The 25,011-nt window shown below is 42.9% G+C and overlaps 2 protein-coding genes across 6 annotated transcripts in view; one reads left to right on the top strand and one right to left on the bottom strand.

Moving 5' to 3' along the window:
• sumf1 (sulfatase modifying factor 1) overlaps positions 1-22,017 on the bottom strand; it is a 107,982-nt gene extending 85,965 nt beyond the window's left edge. The window contains exons 1-3 of one of the 2 annotated variants that reach the window (XM_033036761.1): positions 21,607-22,017; positions 17,616-17,789; positions 4,832-4,906 (exon numbers count right to left, since the gene is read on the bottom strand). In XM_033036761.1, coding sequence (XP_032892652.1) covers positions 4,832-4,906; positions 17,616-17,789; positions 21,607-21,918 — 561 coding nt within the window. In that variant the 5' untranslated portion in view covers positions 21,919-22,017. The remainder of the gene's footprint in view (positions 1-4,831; positions 4,907-17,615; positions 17,790-21,606) is intronic. The other variant, XM_033036762.1, reaches the window with a different exon arrangement.
• A 156-nt stretch (positions 22,018-22,173) lies between these two features.
• The window catches only part of itpr1 (inositol 1,4,5-trisphosphate receptor type 1), a 375,823-nt gene continuing 372,985 nt past the window's right edge, over positions 22,174-25,011 (top strand). For all 4 annotated transcript variants that reach the window (XM_033036757.1, XM_033036758.1, XM_033036760.1 and 1 more), the window contains exon 1: positions 22,174-22,303. The gene's annotated coding sequence lies outside the window, so the exon portion shown is untranslated. The remainder of the gene's footprint in view (positions 22,304-25,011) is intronic.

The raw sequence follows: 25,011 nt of genomic DNA, 5'->3' as shown, positions 1-25,011 counted from the left end.
ATCCTGCAGTGCCTGACACATTAGGGGCAGCAGAACATTACTGCAGTGAGCTCGAGCCCAAAATGGAGATTGGTATGTGATGCAATGACACTTTGGAACACATATCTTGGTGCTAATGAATTTCTGGGCCTTGATGTACTTGTGAGATCCAACCTACCAAAGTTAAGATTTCAACACGAGAAGCGCATGAAATGCAAGATTCCCTGTGAATGGTCCTTTGTAGCTTTGTCTGGGAAATTGCCAATTCATAAATTCATGTGATAGGAGCTATTGCGTCATTCAATAGACAATAGATAATAGGTGGAGTAGGCCAAATTCGGCCCTTCGAGCCAGCACTGCCATTCAATGTGATCATGGCTGATCTATCTTTCCCTCTCAACCCCATTCTTCTGCCTTCTCCCCATGCCTCAGGAAGGCCCTCAGCATCCATAAGGACTCATCACACCCCTGCCACGGTCTGTTTCAACTACTTCCCTCCGGCAGACGTTACAAGGCCTTCTACGCCCGAACCTCCAGACTCAGGAACAGTTTTATCCCAAGAGCTATAGCGGCTCTGAACCGGCCCTAATGAGTGCCCCCCCACCCACCCCCTTTGGACAGTCTCCCTCAGATGGTCACGTCAATCAATTCAGCTTGTTTATTTATGTATTGTATTTATTTACCTTTCTTGTACATCAGTGGAGCTGCACACTAAATCTCGTTGCACTGACGTGCAATGACAATAAAAGATATATTATTATTATTATTATTAATATAACCCCTGACACTCCTCCAAGAAACAGCTAATAACTGTAGAAGGATGTAGATTTGATGGCTGTAGATTTTCAGCAATTGTAATGTTTCGATTTTCATTTACTAGAAATAATTCTGTTATATTAGATGGCTCCTATAACAAGGAGTAGGTCTGCAGATTGCTGCTCCCTCCTCTCTTCCCTAATGTCCATCTCCAAACGTATATACGGATGTGAAAGTCCGATTTCTCAGAGCAAGACTGTGGATTATTTTTAAGATCAATTAGAGTCATGAAATCATACAACAAATGTGAGTAAGTCATGAGACTGTGCCGGTCATCAAACACTCTTTAACACTAAGCCCATTTTATTCTCCCCACATTCTCATCAGCTCCCCTCAGATTCTACCACTCACTAACACACTGAGGAAGAGTTACAGTGGCCAATTAACTCACCAACCCGATTTGAATGTGAGATGAAACCAACACCATCGCAGACAGCAGAACCAGGGTCACTCGAACTGTGAGACAGGAACTCTTTCCTTGGAGAACCATATAAGGGGTTTACTTGTAGCAGCAGCATAATGGACAAATCTTCAGTAATGCTGAGATGGAGTGGACAGCAAGGTGGAAATTCCTTCCACTGGATCAAATAAGTGTGATAACAGAGGTAGAAAATTAAAAAAGTACTGGAAACATCAGCAAATTGGGCACTCATGGAGAGAACCATTTGTGAGGGAACTATTATTGTGGAACGGAGGGAATGATGAACCATACGTGTTTGGGAGTGACTGGGAGTCTGCAGCTGTGAAAATGTTGAAATAGTTTTTTGGTGGCTGTCATCTCCACACAGGGCAAACCGCAATCTCTCCCACCCACATATTATCTGGAGTCAAATGGACGAATTACTGTCAGTATACCCAGCCCATCCACAGCATGAACTGTTGCAGGCTCGATGATTTGTTACAAACTTCGACATATTGCTTGTTATTCTTGCTATTAAAAAAACGTTAAGAACAGTGTAGATGTGTGTAACATAGTTGCCCACCATTCCATGTTAAAATCCCACTGTTTTTACAAGTTAAAAGACAGCATCGACCACATGGCACTTGTCACTGACTCCAATAAAAAATCCTCATTAACTTTTCCACTCTCAGCATGAAATTTAGCAAATATTAGGAGTTCTTTTCCAGCAGCACAATTTTGACATATGCACTCCAGATTTAAAAGTGATGAATCATGGAACCATCAATATTAGCGCCAATACACCTGCCCACTCACCACAATAAAAAGGTCTAAAACACCTGATGTCAGGACAAGATTATGACCTCAAACTTAGTTGGAAGTGTTCAAACTAAACCTTCAATCACATCCAGAAACATATGGGAATATTAAAATAAGAATTGAAAATACTTTCAAAGAATTTAAATTAACAGGCTATTAGAGAGATGTTAATAAGTTCTACAGTATTGAGCCATGGGAAAGCCGTTTTAAATTAACAGGCCATTACCTAAGTCTCTAAGAGTTTTTTACTTCCATTAGAATCTACGAGAAAGGACTTCATCTCGTGCCAAATCATCAACCTAGTTTTCCAACTACTGGGAAACCAGTCAAATTGGGATCCATTGGGATCACGGACAACTGGCCTCAGTTCCCCGCTCACATCTGGCAGGGTTCTCTGTCTGAACCAGGGGCCACGGAGCGTTATTAAAAGTGGGAGGGCTGAGCGATCAATGATCACTCGCTTTGGGGATACCCGGTGAGGGAGTGGAGCAACTGAGTAGGGGGAGGGTGTGGGAGGGGTTGCCTCCCCTCCCGCGGTGGGGACTTTTTGAAATTTGATGTATTAAAATCATGTTTTAGTGCATTGTAGAAGTATGATTTCAATGTTTTTGTTTGAAGTATTTTTAAGAGGTAACTTTTTAAGGGGTAACTTTTTCCACACAAAGGGTGGTGGGTGTATGGAACAAGCTGCCAGAGGAGATAGTTGAGGCAGGGACTATCCCAACATTTAAGAAACAGTTAGACTGATACATGGATAGGACAGGTTTGGAGGGATATGGACCAAAAGCAGGTAGTGTAGCTGGGACAGGTACACAAAATTGCTGGGGAAACTCAGCGGGTGCAGCAGCATCTATGGAGCGAAGGAAATAGGCGACGTTTCGGGCCGAAACCCTTCTTCAGACTGTAGCTGGGACATGTTGGCGGGTGTGGGCAGGTTGTGCCGAAGGGCCTGTTTTCACACTGTATCACTCCCGCGATACATGAATGCAAGACTTACATTTAAAGATGAATAAAATATAAATTTAAAGACAGATATCAATTAATTTCCCCGATTGAGTATGAATATAGATTTATTTAACACTCCTTCTCTTTCTGTCCCTCCCCCACCCGACAACTACCTGGTACTAGCTGCAAAGTCGTCTTGTTGGGTCTCATTGTGTGAGAAAGAACTGCAAATGCTGGCTTAAACCGAAGAGAAACACAAAATGCTGGAGAGAAGGAATGGGTGACATTTCTGGTCAATTTTGGGTAGAGATCCTTAGAAGGGTCATGACCAGAAAAGTCACCCATTCCTTCTCTCCAGAGACGCTGCCTGACCATGCCGGTCACCAGGACGAATTCTGCATAAAGATTATCGGCAGCGGCGCAACGCTTCCCACGCCTCCGACGGCCCAGGACTCTTGCACTGAGGCTATTCCATGACCGGAGCTGCTGCGAGCGACTCGCCAGCCCGGCAAACACTCCCCCCTCTGCTGCGCCTGCTTTCATCCCTCCCTCAACCCCGGCTCTCAATCGCCCGCGGCCCAATATGAATTTTGAAATTCTCGTTGATCACAGAATTTCTCACGGCAGAGGGTGAGATATTTGTGATCAGCGTGAGAGCGTGAGAATTTGTCGAAATTAATGAGTCTCACACTCAAAGCGTGAGAGTTGGCAGCCCTGGTAACTTGAACTTGAAATGTAACTTGAAATTAACGTTTAAATGATTTATGTTGTGATGCATAATTTTCAGAAATGACACTCCACAAATAGAATTTTTGATCAATAATGGCAAAATGTAGCAAAAGCCACAAAATGTACTGGAGCACATGTATCATTCTGAGTCCTTTTTCTTTGAAGGGTTTAACTCCATCTGACATTTGCCAGGATTTTATCCGCAACCCTGGTGTTTGAGGCTGATAATGCTTCTTATGTTTTGACCAATTCTTCTCACTTTATCAATAGCAAATAATTTGATCATTCTTCTAACTGCATCTCAACTGGAATGAGTTACTGTGCAGCTCATTGCAAGGTATTTAGGGGAAGCTGTGCACCTGAAAAGGGCAATGGTGTCCAGCTGCAACTTTCTGACTATCAACATGTTTTGAACACGTTCACACTACGTAAAGTAAGAATAAAATCTGGGAACAGATACTGAGCAACAAGCAATCATTAAACCTGTTACAGATTTTAATCTTACTTTACTTAGTGTGAAAGTGTTCAAAACATATTGATAGTCAGACAGTTGCAGCTGTACACCATTGTTCTTTTCAGGTACACAGCTTCCACTAATGAATGTATGTTTCTCTCTCAAAACTGCAATAGAACATCTTCAGAAGTCAACGTTAAAGTTCAACAACAGACAAAAATACTAAATTATCGCTCAACCTCTGGTGTCCCCCACCCCCTCCCCCCGCCCCCATGGTCCATCTGTGATGGGGAGGGAGTTTGGAAATCTGCTCCGCAGCACCATCTCCTGGCTAATAACATAACAGCTCCTTAATAGCAAATTGTTTACATATAACATTTTCATTCTAAACATTACAAGGTCACTTTAAACTTGGCATGAAAGTGCTTCTAAAAATTGTAATTAGAGAAAATGGCACAGTATTTTTTTTATCAAAAGATAAATAAGACATCTAGAATTGTGCTCATTTTAAACAAGAATTTCCAAATTTTGATATGCCTCTTGCGATGTGACGCATTACATATTTTAGAAAGCAGTGGTGTCAATATCGGAGGACAAATCATAATCCTATGCTGTTGATATCTCATTTCAGCACTGGCAGAACATCACAATTCTGGGTAATGAGTGTGTATGAGGTGCACATCACTTACAGCCTGGGAAATGCTGCTCTTCACCTTGTCGCTCAGTAGTCCCTCAAACACAAAGGAGTCTCCAAATGTTTCTGCCTAAAGGAGCAAATAAACAATTGATTATGACCTGCAAGAAGTTAGCATCCCGCCAGTTTCGATGCATCATATTTTAGATAGCTTCAGTCACATCTTGCATCTATATTCTTACAAACACAACTTCAATTTAGTTCAGATACAGCACGGAAACAATGGTGCTTTATTTGTCCCGTATGCAACTGCACAGTGAAATTCTTTATGCGTATATTACACATGCAGGCGCTGGCATGTTTTGGCGCCATCATTCAAATTTGGCCCGCGTGCTCAAAGTACTGGGGCAGTTCCCGCGAACCGATGTTCCTCGGCCCTTCGGCCCACCGAGTCCACGCCAATCAGCGATCCCTGCTACACTAGCAGACATTACACATTAGGGCCAATTTACAATTGTTACCGAAGCCAATTAACCTACTAACCTGTAGGTCTTTGGAGAGTGGGAGGAAACTGGAGCACCCGGGGAAAAGCTTATGCGGTCACAGGGAGAACGGACAAACTCCGTACAGACAGCACCTGTAGTCAGGATCGAACCCGGGTTTCTGGCACTGTAACGCAGCAACTCTACCACTGCGCCACCGTGCCAGCTTCTCCTAGTCATTCACGCATTGCTCTTTCCCGTTCATCTATGCACTTCGTTTTAGAGTTGTTTTATGCTGCTTCGATGCCTTCTCCCACTTGCTGTCGGAAAGTACATTTGCAAAAATAAACTTCACTTGAATGAGGCCCAGCGCAAATTGGAGGAACAGCATCTCATATTTCGCTTGGGTAGTTTACACCCCAGCAGTATGAACATTGACTTCTCTAATTTCAGATGGTCCTTGCTTTCTCCCTCCTTCCCAGCTCTCCTACAAGCTGTCGAACAATCCTTGTTCGAGGCGTACCGTGGCCCTATCCCCGAACTCTACCTCTGCTACATCGACGACTGCATTGGTGCTACCTCCTGCACCCACACACAACTCACTGACTTCATCCATTTCACCACTAACTTCCATCCGACACTCAAATACACCTGGACCATTTCTGGCATTTCCCTACCATTTCTTGACCTCACTATCTCCATCGCAGGTGATACACTACTGACCGATATCCACTTTAAACCCACTGACTCCCATGGCTATCTGGACGACACTTCTTCCCACCCTGCTTCCTGTAAGGACTCCATCCCCTACTCCCAATTCCTCCGTCTACGCCGCATCTGCACCCGGGATGAGGTGATCCACACCAGGGCATCGGTGATGTCCTCATTCTTCAGGGAACGGGGGTTCCCTTCTTCTACTATAGATGAGGATCTCACCAGGGTCTCTTCTATACCCCGTGACTCTGCTCTCACTCCCCATCCCCCCACTCGAAACAAGGGTAGAGTCTCCCTCACCTTCCTCACCTTCCACCCTACCAGCTGCCACATACAACAAATAATCCTCCGACATTTCAGCCACCTCCAACGTGATCCCACCACTTGCCACATCTTCCCATCTCCTCCCCTGTCTGCTTTCTGCAGAGACCGCTCCCTCCGTAATTTCCTGGTCAATTCGTCCCTTCCCACCCGCACCACCCACTCTCCGGGCACTTTCCCTTGCAACCACAGGAAATGCTACACTTGTCGCTTTACCTCCCCCCTTGACTCCATTCAAGGACCCCAGCAGTCTTTCCAGGTGCGGCAGAGGTTCACTAGCACCTCCTCCAACCTCATCTTTTGCATCCACTGCTCTAGATGTCAGCTGCTCTACATGAGACCAAGCATAGGCTTGGCGATCGCTTCGCCGAACACCTCATATCGGTTCGCAGTACCCAATCTGATCTCCCGGTGGCTCAGCACTTCAACTCCCCCTCCCATACCGAATCCGACCTTTCTGTCCTGAGCCTCCTCCATGGCCAGAGTGAGGACCAGTACAAATTGGAGGAGCAGCACCTCATATTTCGCTTGGGCAGTTTGCACCCCAGCGGTATGAACATCGACTTCCCTAATTTCAGGTAGTCCCTACTTTCTCCTCCCCTTCTCAGCTCTCCCTCAGCCCACTGGCTCCACCTCTTTCTTTCTTCTTCCCGCCTCCCCCACGCTCACATCACTGAAGAAGGGTTTCGACCCGAAACGCTGCATATTTCCTTTGCTCCATAGATGCTGCCTCACCCGCTGAGTTTTTCCAGCATTTTTGTCTACCTTCGATTTTCCAGCATCTGCAGTTCCTTCTTAAACATCTCCTATAAGCCTATTGTCTCTGCCTCTTCCTTTCTTCTCCCCCCCCCCCCCCCCCCCCCCCCCCCCCGACATCAGTCTGGAGAAGGGTCTCGACTTGAAATGTCGCTTATTTCTTCTCTCCATAGATGCTGCCTCACCTGCTGAGTTCCTCCAGCAATTTTGTCTACCTTCAATTGCCTACGAAGAGGACCTTCCCAGAGGTGTTTTCCATTCTCTAAATAAAACTACCAGGCACATGCCCTGAAGATGTTGCCGCTACAGTGTGTGCATGGACACACACTCAACTTACATGAGTGGCACTGTTTATTGCTGAGAAAACTAGAAGAGGTTTTTAGGACTCTTCTTGAATTGTACCAAATTTTCTGGCATCTATTCGTAATTTGTACCAAATTCTCATCCCACCATTCATTACATAACACATTTTCTGTATTTAATGATATTTTTAACTTCAGTACTATTGTGCTCTAATAAGGTTTATTAGAAATGTTAATGATCACTGACCCTCCTCTCTTCCAGCTTTTCCCCTTCTCCCACCACAATCAGTCTGAAAAAAGGCCCCGACTTGAAAGGCCACCTATTCATGTTATCCAGAGATGCTGCCTGACCCGTTGAGTTACTTCAGTACTTTGTGTCTTTTCTTGTTTATAATCATTGCCAGGAGTCAACTTTAACTACCCACAAAAGTGCAGTTGAATGGAAATCTTTCCACAAAGTAATCCTGTGAGTGTTGTGTATATAGAGCCTTAATATTGTTTAGTCTGTGGGTTACATAGATAGCACACTGGATTATATCATACAGCAATGCAGACCACCATTACAAGAATCACGCTACGGACTCTATATCCAAGCAGTCTATAGTAGCCTTCTTCCAAACTCTGTATATCTGCACTTCCAAATATAGAGTATAACATGACCAAATTCCTATCAGTTGAGTCCTTCTCAGAGGCACTACATTCAACTCACGATCTGTACTTACAATAATATATAAAAACATAAATTGCAAAACAAAATTGTATCTTTATGAAAATAAATTCTAAACATGTTTATCTTATATTCATGTGTTGTTCATTTATTAAAGGCCGTTAATAAGGTAAATTAGATTTCTGACATGCTAGAGGCAGGAAACATGTTCCCGATGTTGGGGGAGTCCAGAACAAGGGGCCACAGTTTAAGAATAAGGAGTAAGCCATTTAGAACGGTGATGAGGAAACACTTTTTCTCACAGAGAGTGGTGAGTCTGTGGAATTTTCTGCCTCAGAGGGCAGTGGAGGCGGGTTCTGTGGATGCTTTCAAGAGAGAGCTAGATAGGGCTCTTAAAAATAGCGGAGTCAGGGGATATGGGGAGAAGGCAGGAACGGGGTACTGATTGGGGATGATCAGCCATGATCACATTGAATGGCGGTGCTGGCTCGAAGGGCCGAATGGCCTACCCCTGCATCTATTGTCTATTGCCTATTGATCAAAATCTCATGCTATTCGAGACAAATTAAATAGCAGAGATAAACATGAAATGGGGGAATACCAGAGATTTGCCAGCATCTGTGAGAAGATCGTTCTATGCACCTCAGTTTCAAATGATTGCAACCTATTCTTGTAATAGCAGGAAGGAAACCAGCCATCTGCACAGTTTGTCTTTAAGTGCATTTGAGATCTATCAATTTGATTGACTTTTAACTGACCTCTGAAATTTCCTTCTATTCAGCGGGGAAATTAAGGATGGACAACATATGCTGGCCTTGTCAGTGGCATTCATGCCCCGCAAATAAATAAATTAGAAAGTAATAAAGTAGCTATAATCGATTACAATTCATTATGTTTGAAAGAATTCATGTGATTGAAACGTATTTTGAGGAGCACCTTCAGCAACAGACTGGTTCCATCAAGATGCAGCATAGAACGCCACAGGAGATTATTTTTCTCTGTGGCTATCGTGGGGTAGACTGACTCCCTCCCCCCCCCCCCCCCCCCCCCCCCCCCCCCAATCTTTGCACATCCCCAATCCTGGACTTTCCGCTCGTCACTTCAATTTCATGTTTCATGTATCTTGTGTTTTATGACGGTTGGCAGACTAATTTCCCTCCGGGGATAAATAAAGTTCTATCGTATCACATTTGGTTTGGTAATTAGACAGACCATGAACACTGCCCGAAGGTTGCGTGTGCACACACACACACTGCAAAAAGAGAGGAGCGCTCCCGTTCCACCCACAACACATACAGATTTATAATGTTATGTACACTATGTAACTAAATATTTGATAAGGAAAGACAGAAACATACATAGGAATGAGTCAGCCTCGAAAATTGGTCTATAACTCACTCACTCAATTAAAGGAGTGCTGACCCAGAGAACCATTTGTGCAAATCTCAAAATTATTGTATCATAGATCTTTGTGTAACCTATGCCTTTCATTCCGCACCCCTCCCCACACAATATAATTTCATCTCTGCGGTTTTATGAATACGAACCACTGAGGTAAACTTTACTGCAAAACCACTAATTATATCTTCCATCCTAACCACTGTCCTTCCCACTCAGCTCAATATTACTCAATAGTCTACTTTTTCTCAGATCACTTCCCTATTTCACCAAAACCTTCTTAATTTTCCATTCGGGGATTAATTTAGGGCTGTTCCAGTTCTTTTCAGTGGGAGTTGTGCAGATCATTATTAGCGACCACTGAAACAATTATCTTGCCTCATATTAGTATTTCACAGAAAGATCATTAAAAAAAATAAAAAGATTATTGAGAAATTTGTTTCAATTTACACAGGCCACCAGATAAAATGTATTGGGTTGATGTGTCTGTGAGACTGTGACATAGTGGAGCAACTGGTAGTGCTGCTGTCTCACAGCACCAGATACCCGGGATCAATACTGACTATGTGTGCTGTCTGTATGAAGTCTGTACGTTCTCCTTGTGACTGTATGGGTCTCCTCTGGGTGCTCTGGTTTCCATCCACATCCTAAAGATTGCTTGGGGTTGTAGGTTAATTGGCCTCTCTATAATTGACCCTAATGTGCAGTGAGTGCACGTGAAAAAGGGATAACATCGAACTAGTGTGAATGGGTAATGAGGGTCGGCATTAACTTGATGGGCTGATGGGCCTGTTCCATGATGTATCGTTTAAACTTTTGCTCCTCCAAGGAGAGCGTTTTCAGCAAGTATATCTTTCTTATTCTCAGTATATCCTTGAACCAGATTCATACAGCTCAAAAACAAGCCCTTCTGTCAGCATGTCTGCACTAACCATCAAAAGTGCCCACCTGTACTAATCCCAACTACCAGGTCGAGTTACTGGTGCAATGGTGTCTGTGTGAAATGTTGCATAGTACAAAATAATAAAATGGCGATGATATCTGGTTTTACCTGTTCAGGAATAAAATTTGAACAGGGCACGAAAATAACTCATCCTACCGCTTCTCTTCAAATTGTGTATCGGCAGGAGCAGCATGTAACGGAGAAAGGTGAGAAGATGGACTAAGACGATGCTTCAGAACTAAAGATGAACCGCAGAAGTAAACCACAAAATAGGGCAAGGGTTTAGGAAATGATGTAAGGTATGTCAAGGCAACTATAAAACAGACAAGGCTGCAGTTTCCAGGACTGAACATCTATGGGTTCCAAAAAGTTAAAATAAGGCAGAATGATAACCTTAGAAATCTGGGATGTTAGGAGGCATAAGCAAACGCTTTAAAAGTTACCAGTAAAATGATATTGTAGGAAATGACGTGTCGAAAATATTTCCCAATCAGTTTGTTAGTTAGTTCAGTTCCAATGCAAAATGCCAGTCCAGGTGAATCTAAAACTACAGAAACATTTGGCCCTAATGGTAGAAGGAACAAGAAAATGAGAAAAGAAAACTGTTTCCCAAATTGCCACATATAATGCAGAGCATCCATGAATGTAATTTAAAGTAGCAAAACTGCAATGTACTAACTTGTCCAACTTCCCTGCAGAAATGTACAAAATGAGAAATATTAATGACAGATAAGCAAGTTTGATAAAACTGAATTTGTAATTAACTGCTAAATAAATACATAAATAAAATAAAATATATAAATAAATACATTTGAAACAGAAGATGGACAAGCTGACAAAGTGAAAATGCAGATAATCCACAAATTCAACACTGATGTGTAGCAAGGAACTGCAAATGCTTCCCACACTGATGTCTTTTAGAGAACAGAATGAGAAGAATAAAATGGTACACAGCTGGACATGGCACACTTTATTTTTGCTGCTTAGCACATGCAAACTGCTACAATGCTTAGCAAAGCTAGTTACCTTGAATGGATTAGTAGCAACAATTATTACAGCCTTGCAAAGAAAAAAAATCATACAAACCTGGACTTTTAGAAAGCATTTGATAAGGTCCCACATAGAAGATTAGTGGGCAAAATTAGGGCACAGGGTATTGGGGGTAGAGTGCTGACATGGATAGAAAATTGGTTGGCAGACAGGAAACAAAGAGTAGGGATTAACGAGTCCCTTTCAAAATGGCAGGCAGTGACTAGTGGGGTACCGCAAAGCTTGGTGCTGGGACCGCAGCTATTTACAATATATATTAATGAGTTAGATGAAGGGATTACGAGTAACTTTAACAAATTTGCAGATGACACAAAGCTGGGTGGCAGTGTGAACTGTGAGGAGGATGCTATGAGAATGCAGGGTGACTTCGACAGGTTGGGTGAGTGGGCAGATGCATGGCCCGGGATGACCCCCAGAGCCGACGGGCTAGATCTTCCAGGAACAACGGAGCTGCAGCTGCCGACTTTGAGGGAACCCCTGTTCGTTACGGAGCTGGAGCTGCCGTCTGTGAGGGAATCCCCGTTCCAGCGCAGGTCCGCAGAAACAGCAGGTACAGCAAGTACAGTACCTGGAAACAAAGGGGAAGCCTGCATTGTGTCCGGAAACGTGGCCGTCGGGCAGGACTTCAGGTCAGAATGAAGCGCAGGGGACTTCGGCCCCCTCTCCCAACTATCCTACTAGCTAATGTACAGTCCCTTGAAAACAAAGTGGAGGACTTAAGGGCAAGACTGCTTTATCAAAGGGAGCTGAGGGAATGCTCTGTGTTCTGTTTCACAGAGACATGGCTCACCCCCAGCTCCCCAGACTCAGCGGTCCAGCCTGAAGGGTTCTCCATCCACCGCATGGACCATACCCTGGCATCTGGGAAAGGGAGAGGAGGGGGCGTCTGCCTCATGGTCAACTCTGCGTGGTGTTCCGACGTGGCAGTCCTGTCCAACTCCTGCTCTCCACACCTCGAACATCTGGCGGTGAAGTGCCGTCCCTTCTACCTCCCGAGAGAATTCACCTCCGTTATCCTGACCGCGGTCTACATCCCACCCCAGGCAGACGTCCGTCTGGCACTGGAGGAGCTGCAGGCCGTGGTCAACAAACACCAGACGTCTTACCCCGAGGCATTTACCACCATTGCTGGGGACTTCAATAAGGCGAACCTCAAGAAATCACTCCCCAACTTCCACCAACACGTCTCCTGCTGCACCAGAGGACCTAACACCCTCGACCACTGCTACACCACCATCAAGAATGCCTATCGTTCTATCCCTCGCCCTCACTTCGGTAAGTCCGACCATGCCGCGGTGCTGCTTCTTCCTGCCTACAGGCAGCAATTGAAGAGCGCACCCCCAGAAGTGAGGACAGCACAGAGCTGGTCGGGGGGGGGGGGGGTGGCAGAAGAACAACTCCAGGACTGTTTGGAGTCTGTAGACTGGGCAATGTTCAAGGACTCGGCAACGGACTTGAACGAATATGCCAGTCGTTACAGACTTCATAAAGAAATGTGTGGAGGACTGCATCCCTACAAAAACCTTCCGAGTGTTTCCCAATCAGAAACCTTGGATGAACTTTGAGATCCGCACTCTCCTGAAGTCCAGACACAGGGCATTCACCTCCAATGATACAGTGGCCTACATGAAGACCAGATACGACCTTGGTAAGGCCATCAGAAAGGCCAAAAGGGACTTCTGCTCCAAACTGGAGGACGAGACAGATGTTCGGCAGCTGTGGCAGGGTCTGAATGCAATCACCTCCTACAAGGCAAAACCAGGAGGCAGCTCGAATGCCGGTGTAACATCACTCCCTGACGAGCTCAATGCGTTTTACGCACGCTTTGACAGGGAGAATACTGATGTGCCTTCCCGATCCCCCATTCGCTGCGATGGCATTTCAGTCTCAGTCACAGAGGCCGATGTCAGGAAATCCTTCAGAGGGGTGAACCCCCGAAAAGCACCTGGTCCTGATCGTATACCCGGTCGTGTTCTAAAAACCTGTGTGGACCAACTGGCGGGAGTTTTTACGGACATTTTCAACCTCTCACTTCTGAGGTCTGAGGTCCCCACCTGCTTTAAAAGGGCATCAATTATACCGGTGCCCAAGAAGAGTAAGGTGACATGCCTCAATGACTATCGACCAGTGGCACTAACGCCGGTGGTGATGAAGTGCTTTGAGAGGTTGATCATGGAGCAAATCAACTCCTACATCGACAAAAACCTGGACCCACTGCAGTTCGCATACCGCCACAACAGATCAACGGTGGATGCGATCTCGCTGGCCCTCCACTCCGCACTGGACCACTTGGACAACAAAAACTCATATGTCAGGCTGTTATTCATTGATTACAGCTCGGCATTTAACACAATCATCCCCTCCAAACTGGTTACCAAACTCGCAGAACTGGGTCTCTGCGCATCCCTCTGCAACTGGATCCTCGACTTCCTCATCCACAGACCACAGTCTGTTCGTATTGGTGGAAATGTGTCAGCCTCGATAACAATCAGCACGGGAGCACCTCAAGGCTGCGTGCTCAGCCCCCTGCTGTACTCACTCTATACCCATGACTGTGTAGCGAACCACAGTGCGAACTCCATCATCAAGTTCGCTGACGACACCACTATTGTGGGGCGTATCACTGATGGGGATGAGAGAGTACAGAAGAGAGATCGAGCAACTGTCCATATGGTGCCAGCGCAATAACCTGGCCCTCAACACCAGCAAAACCAAGGAACTGATTGTGGACTTTGGAAGGAGTAGGAGGGGGACCCACAGCCCCATTTATATCAACGGGTCGATGGTTGAAAGGGTCAAGAACTTCAAATTCCTGGGCGTGCACATCTCTGAAGATCTTTCCTGGTCCGAGAACACTAACGCAATTATCAAAAAAGCTCATCAGCGCCTCTACTTCCTGAGAAGATTACGGAGAGTCGGTTTGTCAAGGAAGACTCTCTCTAACTTCTACAGGTGTACAGTCGAGAGCATGCTGACCGGTTGCATCGTGGCTTGGTTCGGCAATTTGAGCGCCCTGGAGAGGAAAAGACTACAAAAAGTAGTAAACACTGCCCAGTCCATCATCGGCTCTGGCCTTCCTTCCATCGAGGGGATTTATCGCAGTCGCTGCCTCAAAAAGGCTGGCAGTATCATCAAAGACCCACACCATCCTGGCCACACACTCATCTCCCTGCTACCTTCAGGTAGAAGGTACAGGAGCCTGAAGACTGCAACAACCAGGTTCAGGAATAGCTACTTCCCCTCATCCATCAGGCTATTAAACCTGGCTCAGACAAAACTCTGATTATTAGCAACCACTTTCTGTTATTTGCACTACCAGTTTATTTATTCATGTGTGTATATATTTATATCATGGTATATGGACACATTTATCTGTTTTGTAGTAAATGCCTACTATTTTCTGTGTGCTTAAGCAAAGCAAGAATTTCATTGTCCTATACAGGGACACATGACAATAAACTCACTTGAACACTTGAACACTTGAGATGCAGTTTAATGTGGATAAATGTGAGGTTATCCACTTTGGTAGCAAAAACAGGAAGGCAGATTATTATCCAAATTGTGTCAATTAAAAGGGGAAGTACAACGGTATCTGGGGGGTCTTTGTTCATCAGTCAATGACAGCAAGCATGCAGGTACAGCAGGCAGTGAAGAAAGGGAATGGCATGTTGGCCTTCATAACAAGAGGAGTTGAATATAGGAGCAAAGAGGTCCATCTGCAGTTGTACAGGGCCCTAGTGATACCACACCTGGAATGTTGTGTGTAGTTTTGGTCTCCGAGTTTGAGGAAGGCCATTCTTGCTATTGAGGGAGTGCAGCGTAGGTTCACAAGGTTAATTTCCGGGATGGCGGGACTGTCATATGCTGAGAGAATGGAGCGGCTGGGCTTGTATACTCTGGAGTTTAGAAGGATGAGAGGATATCTTATTGAAACATATAAGATTATTAAGGGTTTGGACACGCTAGAGGCAGGAAACATGTTCCCGATGTTGGGGGAGTCCAGAACCAGGGGCCACAGTTTAAGAATAAGGGGAAGCCACTTAGAATGGAGACGAGGAAACACTTTTTCTCACAGAGAGTTGTGAGTCTGTGGAATTCTCTGCCTCAGAGGGCGGTGCAGGCCGGTTCTCTGGATACTTTCAAGAGAGAGCTAGATAGGGCTATTAAAGATAGCGGAGTCAGGGGATATGGGGAGAAGGCAGGAACGGGGTACTGATTATGGATGATCAGCCATGATCACATTGAATGGCGGTGCTGGCTTGAAGGGCCGAATGGCCTACTCCTGCACCAAATGTCCAATGTCAGTATTTGCTGCTTATTTCCAATTGTTTTGCCCCAAGGAATATTAGAGAATATTAGATGGTCTGAAGAAGGGTCTCGACCCGAAACGTCGCCAACTCCTTTTCTCCATAGAAACTGCCTCACCCGCTGGGTTTCTCCAGCATTTTTCATCTACTTTAGAGAATCTGAATGGTTTTTTATTTGAGAAAAGAAGCAATAATCTGATTATTTTTTAATGAGCATCGTTGCTAACAGCTTTTTAATTCTAGATTGCTTACTTATCCAAATTTAAATTCCACAGTTGTCATGATGGGGTTCAAATTCATGACCCCAGGAAAGTAATAACAGTCCTCTGGATAATTGTCCAGTAATTTAACTGCTGCCGAGTAACCACCTTGCTCCATCGAGTCCTGCAGTCAGTATGCACCGCAGACTGAATCCCAGTAGTAAAGATTGTGGACATTTATTTCTGTTAATAGAGCTCCTCAGTCTCTATCACTCTTCTCCTCACAACTTTTTTGGAGATAGATATATCTTAGAAAGATCAGGGCATTAAGGGCTGTGGAGAATTGAAGCAGAGGATGAGTTAAGCCTCGGGCAGTTCAGCCGTGATCAGATAGAATGACAGGGCAAGCTCAAGGGGGTCATTGCTCCACTCCAGCTCCTCGAGGCTTGTGTATTATAACGGAATAATTATTAGGTTTTAATGTTTCAGGTTGCGATCAGTTTTTTCAGAAAATCTGGAACTCATCAGCGGGCAGGGGTTCCTGCTGCCTTACTCCCCTCTGTAACTGTTGACAATGTATTTGCTATCAATTAAACACCACAGTTTCAGGATTTGGAGGTGTTCTAGTTTATGGGTAAACACGTGGCACTTGTTATTGCAGGCAATAGATTTTGAGAGCTGAGGAATAAGAGATGAGTTTTCTCAGAAAGTGTCTTTGATAGGCTGCAGTATTCTATATCTACCCCATTGTGGACATTGGACTTTTTCCAGGGACCTGGTACACTACAATGGTAAGAAGTATATTCTGCACTCTGTATCTTCCCCTTGTATTTGTACCTATTGTACTTGATTATATTTATGTATAGTATTATCTGATTTGATTGGATAGCATGAAAAATAGAGTTTTTCACTGTACCTTGGTAGAGATGACAATAATAAACCTAAACCTAAAAAGCAAAAAGCTGCAGATTGATAATGATAAAAATGTAAACGATACAGTGGACTGTCCTGATGAAAGATCAGCGACCTTATATCTTATATCTGTTTTTCTCTACATGGATGCAGCTTGACGTGGAAATTTTTCAGCATTTTCTATTGGCAATGTATGCTTAGTGGAGAGAGGACACTGCCAAACAGAGAGCTGACACGAGTTGGGGAAAACATGATTCCCTCTTCACTCCTGATGGGAAACCAAAGAATTGAAGCCTTTGCCTTCATTTATCTCGTTACCTCAGTTAATTGCGTATCAGCAACATCGAGATCTTTATGCCATTCAGGGCCACGCCACTCCCTTTTGGTATATCTTTCTCCAGATCTATAACTCACAGTCCACAACAAATTACTTTTCTGACTCCAAATGTGATCCACTCCACTTCTTTCATCAAACCTCTGACCATCTTACGTTTTGCTGTCTGGTTCTCTTTCTCTTCAAATCCCTCTACCATGCAAAACTGCTCTTCTTAAGACTGTCTTTGAAATCTACCTCCAGAAAAGCCCTTCTAATCATTGCTTCTTTCACACACCTTTGTGAAGCACTACATTTAAGTGAAAGCCATTGCTATAATAGTAAAAAAAAAGAGGCTGCATTTCAACTCAAGCTAAACAGTAATTATTAAACTTGCATGTAACATTTTAAGGTAACTTTAATTCAAAAATTATGATATAAGCAATGTGTGAAGCTATTGACAGAATTTCCTACCTCTGTGATGTAGTCAGTAGATTTGATAAATCTCTCAAATTCAGCATTGGTGACTTCGTATACATCCATATAGAACTGCTTAATGTGTGCTTTTCTGGCTGGGCCCTCTCCATCCTGAGGTATCTTAGGGTCATTAGTTCCCATGGTGAACACTCCACCTGGTATCAGCACCATCTTAAATAAAAAAACATTATATCAGCGATGAAGGCCAATTATTGGATCTCATTAAATCGATGATGTGATGTAGATTTTCGTCAATTGATTACCAAAACCAAATATTAAGCACTCGAAAAGGAAATAAAGTGGTTGAAGATGAAATGTCAGGAGCTTTGCTCGTTGAATTTGCATTTAGCGTTTCTTCAACTTAACTGAAGAAATACCAGACACACGATTTAACAGGTTACTAATCATTTCATAAAGCATATACCAATGATCTATGACCAATTGTCTGAACGTTATAAGCCAACAGCCAACAAATGAGAATAACAAATGTAATATAAAAAATACTAATTCTGTTTTATTTCCTGTAAGTACTTGGTGTAGCACTGTTCTCCCTGATCATGCTATTTAGAATAAAATAATAATTATCTAAATAATTATGGCGTTGAGAACAGTAGTAAACTAACCTGTCTTTTATGCTGAATGCTGCATGTATTATTGCATATGGTACTGACCAAATGTACCAATGTATAATTAAGGACTTTATAATAAGCTTAGGATGGATAAATATGTAAAATGACAAATTTGCCATGTTGGCCAACTAAGAGAAGACATTTTTTACGATAACTTAGCAAAACCATAATTTAGTTGAAACCAATTAGCCACATATTGATTGCATGCTGCTATTTCCTTTGATCAATGGGCATCAAGAAAATAGAATTCAAGGATGTGAAATACCTAAAAATGTCTAACCTCTCTGGCTCAAAAAAATTGGAAGATCCAAATTTGATTATTTTACAAATAACTGTAAATTACTCTTCAGTGAAGTACATTATAGTGAGTTTAAAAAATGGAAAGGGACTCAGCATTTCTTCTTCAGTACACGGTGAACTTTATTGATTGTGCCAAGTTGGAAATACTGCAAATTAGCATTATTTCTTCTGCCTTCTTTTTCATACAATTATGTAATTTTGTTTTCTAGAACAAACAGATTTTGATCCAATTACTTTTCAGATCCCAAAGATTACAAGCATTTCTGTTTATTTGTTAACCACAGCAATTGTTTTTACCAGCAATTGATGTGTATGTGTGCAATTTCTATACATATATTCTTCTGGTAAAAACAGTCATTCTGCACAAATATATCATACATGATAGCAAATCAATTTAATTATTCACCAGCCTAATTCTATTGGCTGTTAAAGGAGTACTTCCCCTCTTATGGAGTTCTCAGTCATCATGCTGCAAATGTTTAATGTTCAAAATGACTACTGATTTATATCCAGGGAAGGAAAATGAATCTGCAAATTTTGCTTTAGGCAAGCACTTCCTGGCTCTAATGGTTGCAATAAGAAACAAAATGGAAAATATTGGACAATTCTCATATTTCTAGATGACTTTCAATCTATCTACTGTCCAATCCCCAATAAACAATTACTTTAAAAAAAGTAAATTTTCATTGCACTCAGAGGCATATGTTAGAGAGGTCCAGGACTACCAGAGATTGGACAAGATCATGGAAAGATTCGAAAAGAATAAGTTTATAAATTCAAGCATAGTTTACATGGGAGATAATTTATGTTAGTGAGTCTGAAGAAGGACCTAGCATGAGACATCGCCTATCCATGTCCTTCAGAGATGCTGCCTGGCCTGCTGAGAGACTCTGGCATGTTTTGTTCCTCGTATGTTAGTAAACACTGGGCTAATGGGCAAATGTGGTATCACATTATGACATGTGCAATGGATTTTTAAATGATTTCATGTCTGTGCTCAGTAGATCAAAGGACAGAAATGCATTGGAATTGTCGATTTTAGCTAACAAAGGCATTGAAAATGTTACAGCAGAGGCAGTGGGCCCAGGCAATGTTAAAGAAATGAACTGAAAAAATACAATAATAGTTATAGCATGGTGGTGTTATTGAAATTGGTCTCAGGTTCATTTTTACAGCCAGTTTGTGAACACTGTAGCACACTTTTAGACAGATGTCAAGATGCAGGAGAGGTGTAATTGGCTATGAAAAAGAGTTTGTGTTACAAACTGCAGCCAATCGCTTCCATTTACCTATTATTTAGCTGTATAAAATCTCAGCAGATCCTGCACTGAATTATGAATTTGTTGTCTTACAAATTACAAGATAGTAAAGCAACCAAGGCAGATACATTGAGATAGAGCAGCGCATGTCTGAGGGGTAACGTGTAAATGGGAAGTAAGGCATAGATGTCTGGGGAGTATTGTTGTACACCTTTGAAGACATCAGTGGTAACAGTAGGGTATGGGGAAACAAGCCGTGGATACGAGTGGCTAGTTAAAAATCAACTTTAATATTGCAAGTACAATGGGCACAAATGTGGTTGGTGACAACACATTCAAGGACTTTGCAGATAGGTTGGTTGAAAATGGGTAGGATTGCAAGGATGAAGTGGGTCAAATGATGGTTTTAGCTAACAAGAACAACATTTGGATTTAGCTGAGTGAACCACAGATATAAAGACAATGATAGCTAAATAAGGTGGTTACATTAGCAAAAGGAATAGAAGTGAGATAATTATTTTCATTTGAATTAAGGTTAGCCAATTTATTGGAATTGAGATATTTGATTTACAAAGTTTAATATTTCATGAAAAAATAGGTTTATCCTCGTTGGACACAGTAATATTTGGGGGAAGTTAAAAACAGCCTCAATAATAGCAATTTAAATTGATGGGGATACTTCAATTTCATCCAGGTTTCTCTGAACATTTGGGAATATAATTCTTGTGATTTATTGCATAGAACCAACAATTTTTGGAGTAAAATGATTGGGCTTAGTGACCAAATGATTTCTCTTGTTCCAGATTTTACTTACATTCTTCCATATCTATTGTTCTGACCCACAGTGCACCATTTTTTTAAAGCTATCACTGGCTTGTCATTTCTGTAACTTTTACATTTTGTGATCTAGCTTCCTTTTTCTTGCCCACCAAAATCTTAGTCAGGTTAACACTGCGCTTTCTTTCAGAATTTATAAAATGTCAAACCATCCCAGATAAGACCCTCTCTTTATGTCAACTAGAGTTAACAGATTGAATTCCCTTTTGTGCAGATCTTTGCAGGATCTTGATGTATTTCTACCTCCAAGCATTATACGGCTGGAGTTTTCTCATTTTTATTACCCAAGTAATCCTCTTTATAGGGTTTTTTTTCCTTGGAGCAGAAAACACGGAGAGGCATTTCATAAAACAATTAAAAATTGTGTGCAATTTGTCCTTCAAAAGTAGAGTGCTGCAAGTTTAGGAGGGGTTAGGCTAGAGTGTGGAGCTACAGCAGAATAATTGAAATGACCATCTTCATGCTAGCACTGTGTGGTGTGCAGATCAAGATGATAGGTCACTGACTGGAACCACTGAATGTGCCCTTTGCATAGCTGTTGCCCAACCTGATTATTTCCAACCTCTTCTGTTTTTATTTTGTAGCCTTGGTTTTTGATTCTTGCCTATGAGCAAGATAAACTGGACTTGGATTTGTTGATCTAATTCTTCTTCGGCTTTCCCACGTTCCAAAATGATCAAATTTGAAAGTACTAATGTCTTAAATGTATTAATGTCGCCTATCCATATTCTCCGGAGATGCTGCCTGACCCGCCGAGTTACTCCAGCATTTTGTGTCTATCTTGAGCACTAATGTCTGTCACGTTGCTTGGCGCCCTACTTGACACTTCTACTAATAATAATGTAACACTGTAAACATGATTGTTACAAGTTTGAAGCATTGTTGGGCTTATGCAATAACAGTTGATGGGATATTTAACGTAAGTAGTCGTTACTGGGCAGCAAAAGTTGTGCGTTGCTCTACCTGATTAGTGCGTGGTTTTGAGTGTGACCTGTGGTCCTGTGCAATCTTTTGAGCTTCAACATTGGCCTCCCTGGAGTATTTGACAGCTGCCTGTTTGGCCAAGGAGATGCTGTCGCTCGCAGCCTCGGGGAGAGAACCGGCGGCCTCGGGTCGACTCGTGGAGCCGGATCCGCAGCCGCAGCCGGAGCGGGGCCGTGGAACGTCGGTAATTTCGTGGGCATGATTCAGTCCTAAGGAAAGGGCGATCAGCGCGGGGTACAAATAAAGAATCAAACCCCCCGCGTCCGGAGACCGGGCCGTGGGCGCCGCCATGACAGTCTGGTCACGTGGTCGGTCGGTTGACGTCAATGCGGCGACGTGGCAGCAGCCCCTCCCCCTCCGCTATCGACCTACTCCGGGGTTCACACTCCATCCGTTCATTCACGTTTCAACGGGGTTCACAAGAACAACTCAAGGGTTATTCAAAAAGAACCCAAAAATGGCAGGAATCTGGCTGTAGACCAGCCAATCAGACCGTTCTGGTTGCATCCTTCCCACAACGAGCCGCGGCTGCGGGCAAGAGTCTCCCTCGGGCGGCAGAGCTCTGCCACTCCAGCCACACTCCCACCACCTGGGAGGACCTCAGCGTTGGTTGCGGCTAACCCGCTGCTTGAACACCTTGTGGCTACTGCTGTGTTATGTTTGCTCTGTTTTAAAGGTTAGTTTTTATTGATGATCCAATGTTGTCTCAGCTCACATTAAATTCTGCGTTTATGAATTTCTTATTGCATATTATTTTTTCCAGTGAAAAGGGAATTTGTGTTGAGGGTTATTACTTAAATGCAATAGGCTATCTTACATGTTTTATAGAATCGGTATTTGACTGAAATTCCTTTAAATGAGTTGGCAATTATTTTGTGACTGTGTAATAAAAAATGTTCTTAAACTTCCCGAAATGTATATTTAAGCACAATCGTATCCTAAAAGTGTGTACCAGATTTAACAAACTCTAAATTATCTGATTGTGGCATTATACACTATTATAATGTATTCATTTCACGAGATGGAAAATTGATATGGAGAATGAACAATTAAAATAATGTGTAAGAAGACATTGTGATTTGTAGGAACGCATGTAATCTTTACTATTGCAATGTAAATAGTTTTGCATCAAGATTAATATAGTCCATCCATTGTATTATGTTATAGGTAAGGTGCTAAATTGAGATTATTGCATTGTTTATTAGAGGAGTATAAATGACATGATTACTATTGCCTTACTCATGCTTTTCTTCAAATTGTTTGGTGTTTGCAACACGAGTCCCCACCTCTTATAATGATGGGGTCCTTGCTGGACATCTACATAGTATTGAGCCATGCTCTGGTTTTACTTGGTCTAACTGGAAGGAGCCCTGTATTTAAGTCTTAAAATACTAGATGACTTCTAAAATAATCTATTAAATTAGATGAAAATTATTACAATGTTTAGGTGATTTTGTGGAATTGTCAGATTTTAAATGCAAATGTTATTTTGATCAACAATAAAATCATGGAATATGATGATACAGATCTTAAATGATTTTATACGAACTTGGCAAATGGTTTTATGCAAACCTGCGAACCTTGAAGTAGTGGAGTCAAAATATGTATTTGTCATCTGCTCTAGATATAACCAGAACAATGAAATTCTTACTTGCTGGTGCTTAACAGGCATTGGATAAATAATAAAAATATGAAGTAAATTGTGAAATATTCTAAGTAAACTGGACCAGATAGTGCAAAATGCATAGATCTAGAGCATCTATAGTCGCATAAAGTCCGTGGTGGTATGATACTGAGCTAGGGTTGGAGTTCGGGTTGCACAATGTGATTCAATAACCTGACAGTTGATGGTCTGTAGCTATTCTTGAACCCGAAGGCAATGGTTCTCAGTTGCCTCTACCTGTTTCCAAGTGGTAGCAACAGGAAGAGAGCATAGTCAGGGCCTTTGATGATATTGGCTGCCTTCTTGAGATCCCTTTGAGGGTGGGAGGTCAATTGCAGTTAGTAATGTACATATGTAGAGGCTTGATAGAGTATATAGTGACATGTTGAATTCCCTCAAACCTCTGAGGAAATGGAGGCATTAGTGAGCTTTCATTGTGATTGCATCAATGTTCTGAACCCTGGACAGATCATCAGAGATGTACGCGAAGGAACTTGAAGCTGTTAACTCTCTCCACCTCCGTCCTACCCATGAAGCCAGGTGTGTGGCCCTCAGCTTTCCCTTCCTGTTGTCAACAATAAGCTCCTCGCTCCTGCTAACGTTGATAGCAAGATTGTTGTTCTGGCACCCACTCAACCAGATTACCAATCTCCCTCTATACACACTGTAGGCTGTGGGAGAGCTGTCTCATCGGTACCACTGACTACAGCTCTTCCACAGCCTACTGTCTCCACCTCTTCCTTTCCTTTCCTCTTCCCGCCCCCCCCCCCCCCCCCACATCAGTCTGAAGAAGGGTCTCGACTCGAAACGTCACCCATTCCTTTGCTCCATAGATGCTGCCTCACCCGCTGAGTTTCTCCAGCTTTTTGTCTACCTTCGATTGTTCCAGCATCTGCAGTTCTTTCTTAAACATTCCCTCCATACCCTGACTTAATAGTGATTATTTGCCCAATGATGCTGGTATCACTGCTGAATTTAAAGATGACTTTGGATTTGTCTGGCTTCACAGTCATGGGTATAATATATTCATGATAGATCATTTTACAAATATGAGGACCTGGATTTAATAAATAGGCTGAATTGGTTGCGAGGCATTAAGGTATCTGGTTTCAGTCAGTGGATCCTAACATGGAAGCCACATGCCATTTCTTTGGTTTGGATGATTCTGAATGATGATACCGAGAGGGCATGATTGAGGAAAATGTGCTCCACAATTCGTCGAGCGTAAACTATGTTCTGCAAAGCCAACGGTAGTCATCTCTTACATTTTGTTTTTCCCACTGAAAGATCTGATATTCATTTAAGCGTGTGCCTGTGCTGCCATAAAGAGCATAGGAGCGCTTCAAAGTGGACAATCTTTTGGGATTTTCTTATAGAGGCGAGGCTCAATCCCGCGTCAATTACCATAACTGACTGTAAAGTTATACTGAGTCAAAGTTAATCCCCGGGGATGTCAAAGTGACTCCGCTAGAGTCGGAGAATCTGTGTCAAATCCAATGTAGCAATCGTAAACAGAGCAAAGTCGGCAGAATTGCAAGATGCTGTTGATGTCTGAATGTTGCAGGATACAATTGATATCTGGACATTCGGTCATGAACAGGACCGCCGAGTCTCGATCTGCTACTAAGAATTGAATGTATTTTAAATAAAAGTAAGAAATGTTGGACACGCTCAACAGACCAGGAAGAGAAAGAGTTAACGATGCAGGTGGAAGACCTTCG

This window comes from Amblyraja radiata, chromosome 18 (genome assembly GCF_010909765.2).
Source record: "Amblyraja radiata isolate CabotCenter1 chromosome 18, sAmbRad1.1.pri, whole genome shotgun sequence".
In the NCBI taxonomy this organism is placed as follows: Eukaryota; Metazoa; Chordata; class Chondrichthyes; order Rajiformes; family Rajidae; genus Amblyraja; species Amblyraja radiata.
Note: the sequence above shows the minus strand (reverse complement) of the source record. Positions and strands in the feature narration are given on the sequence as shown.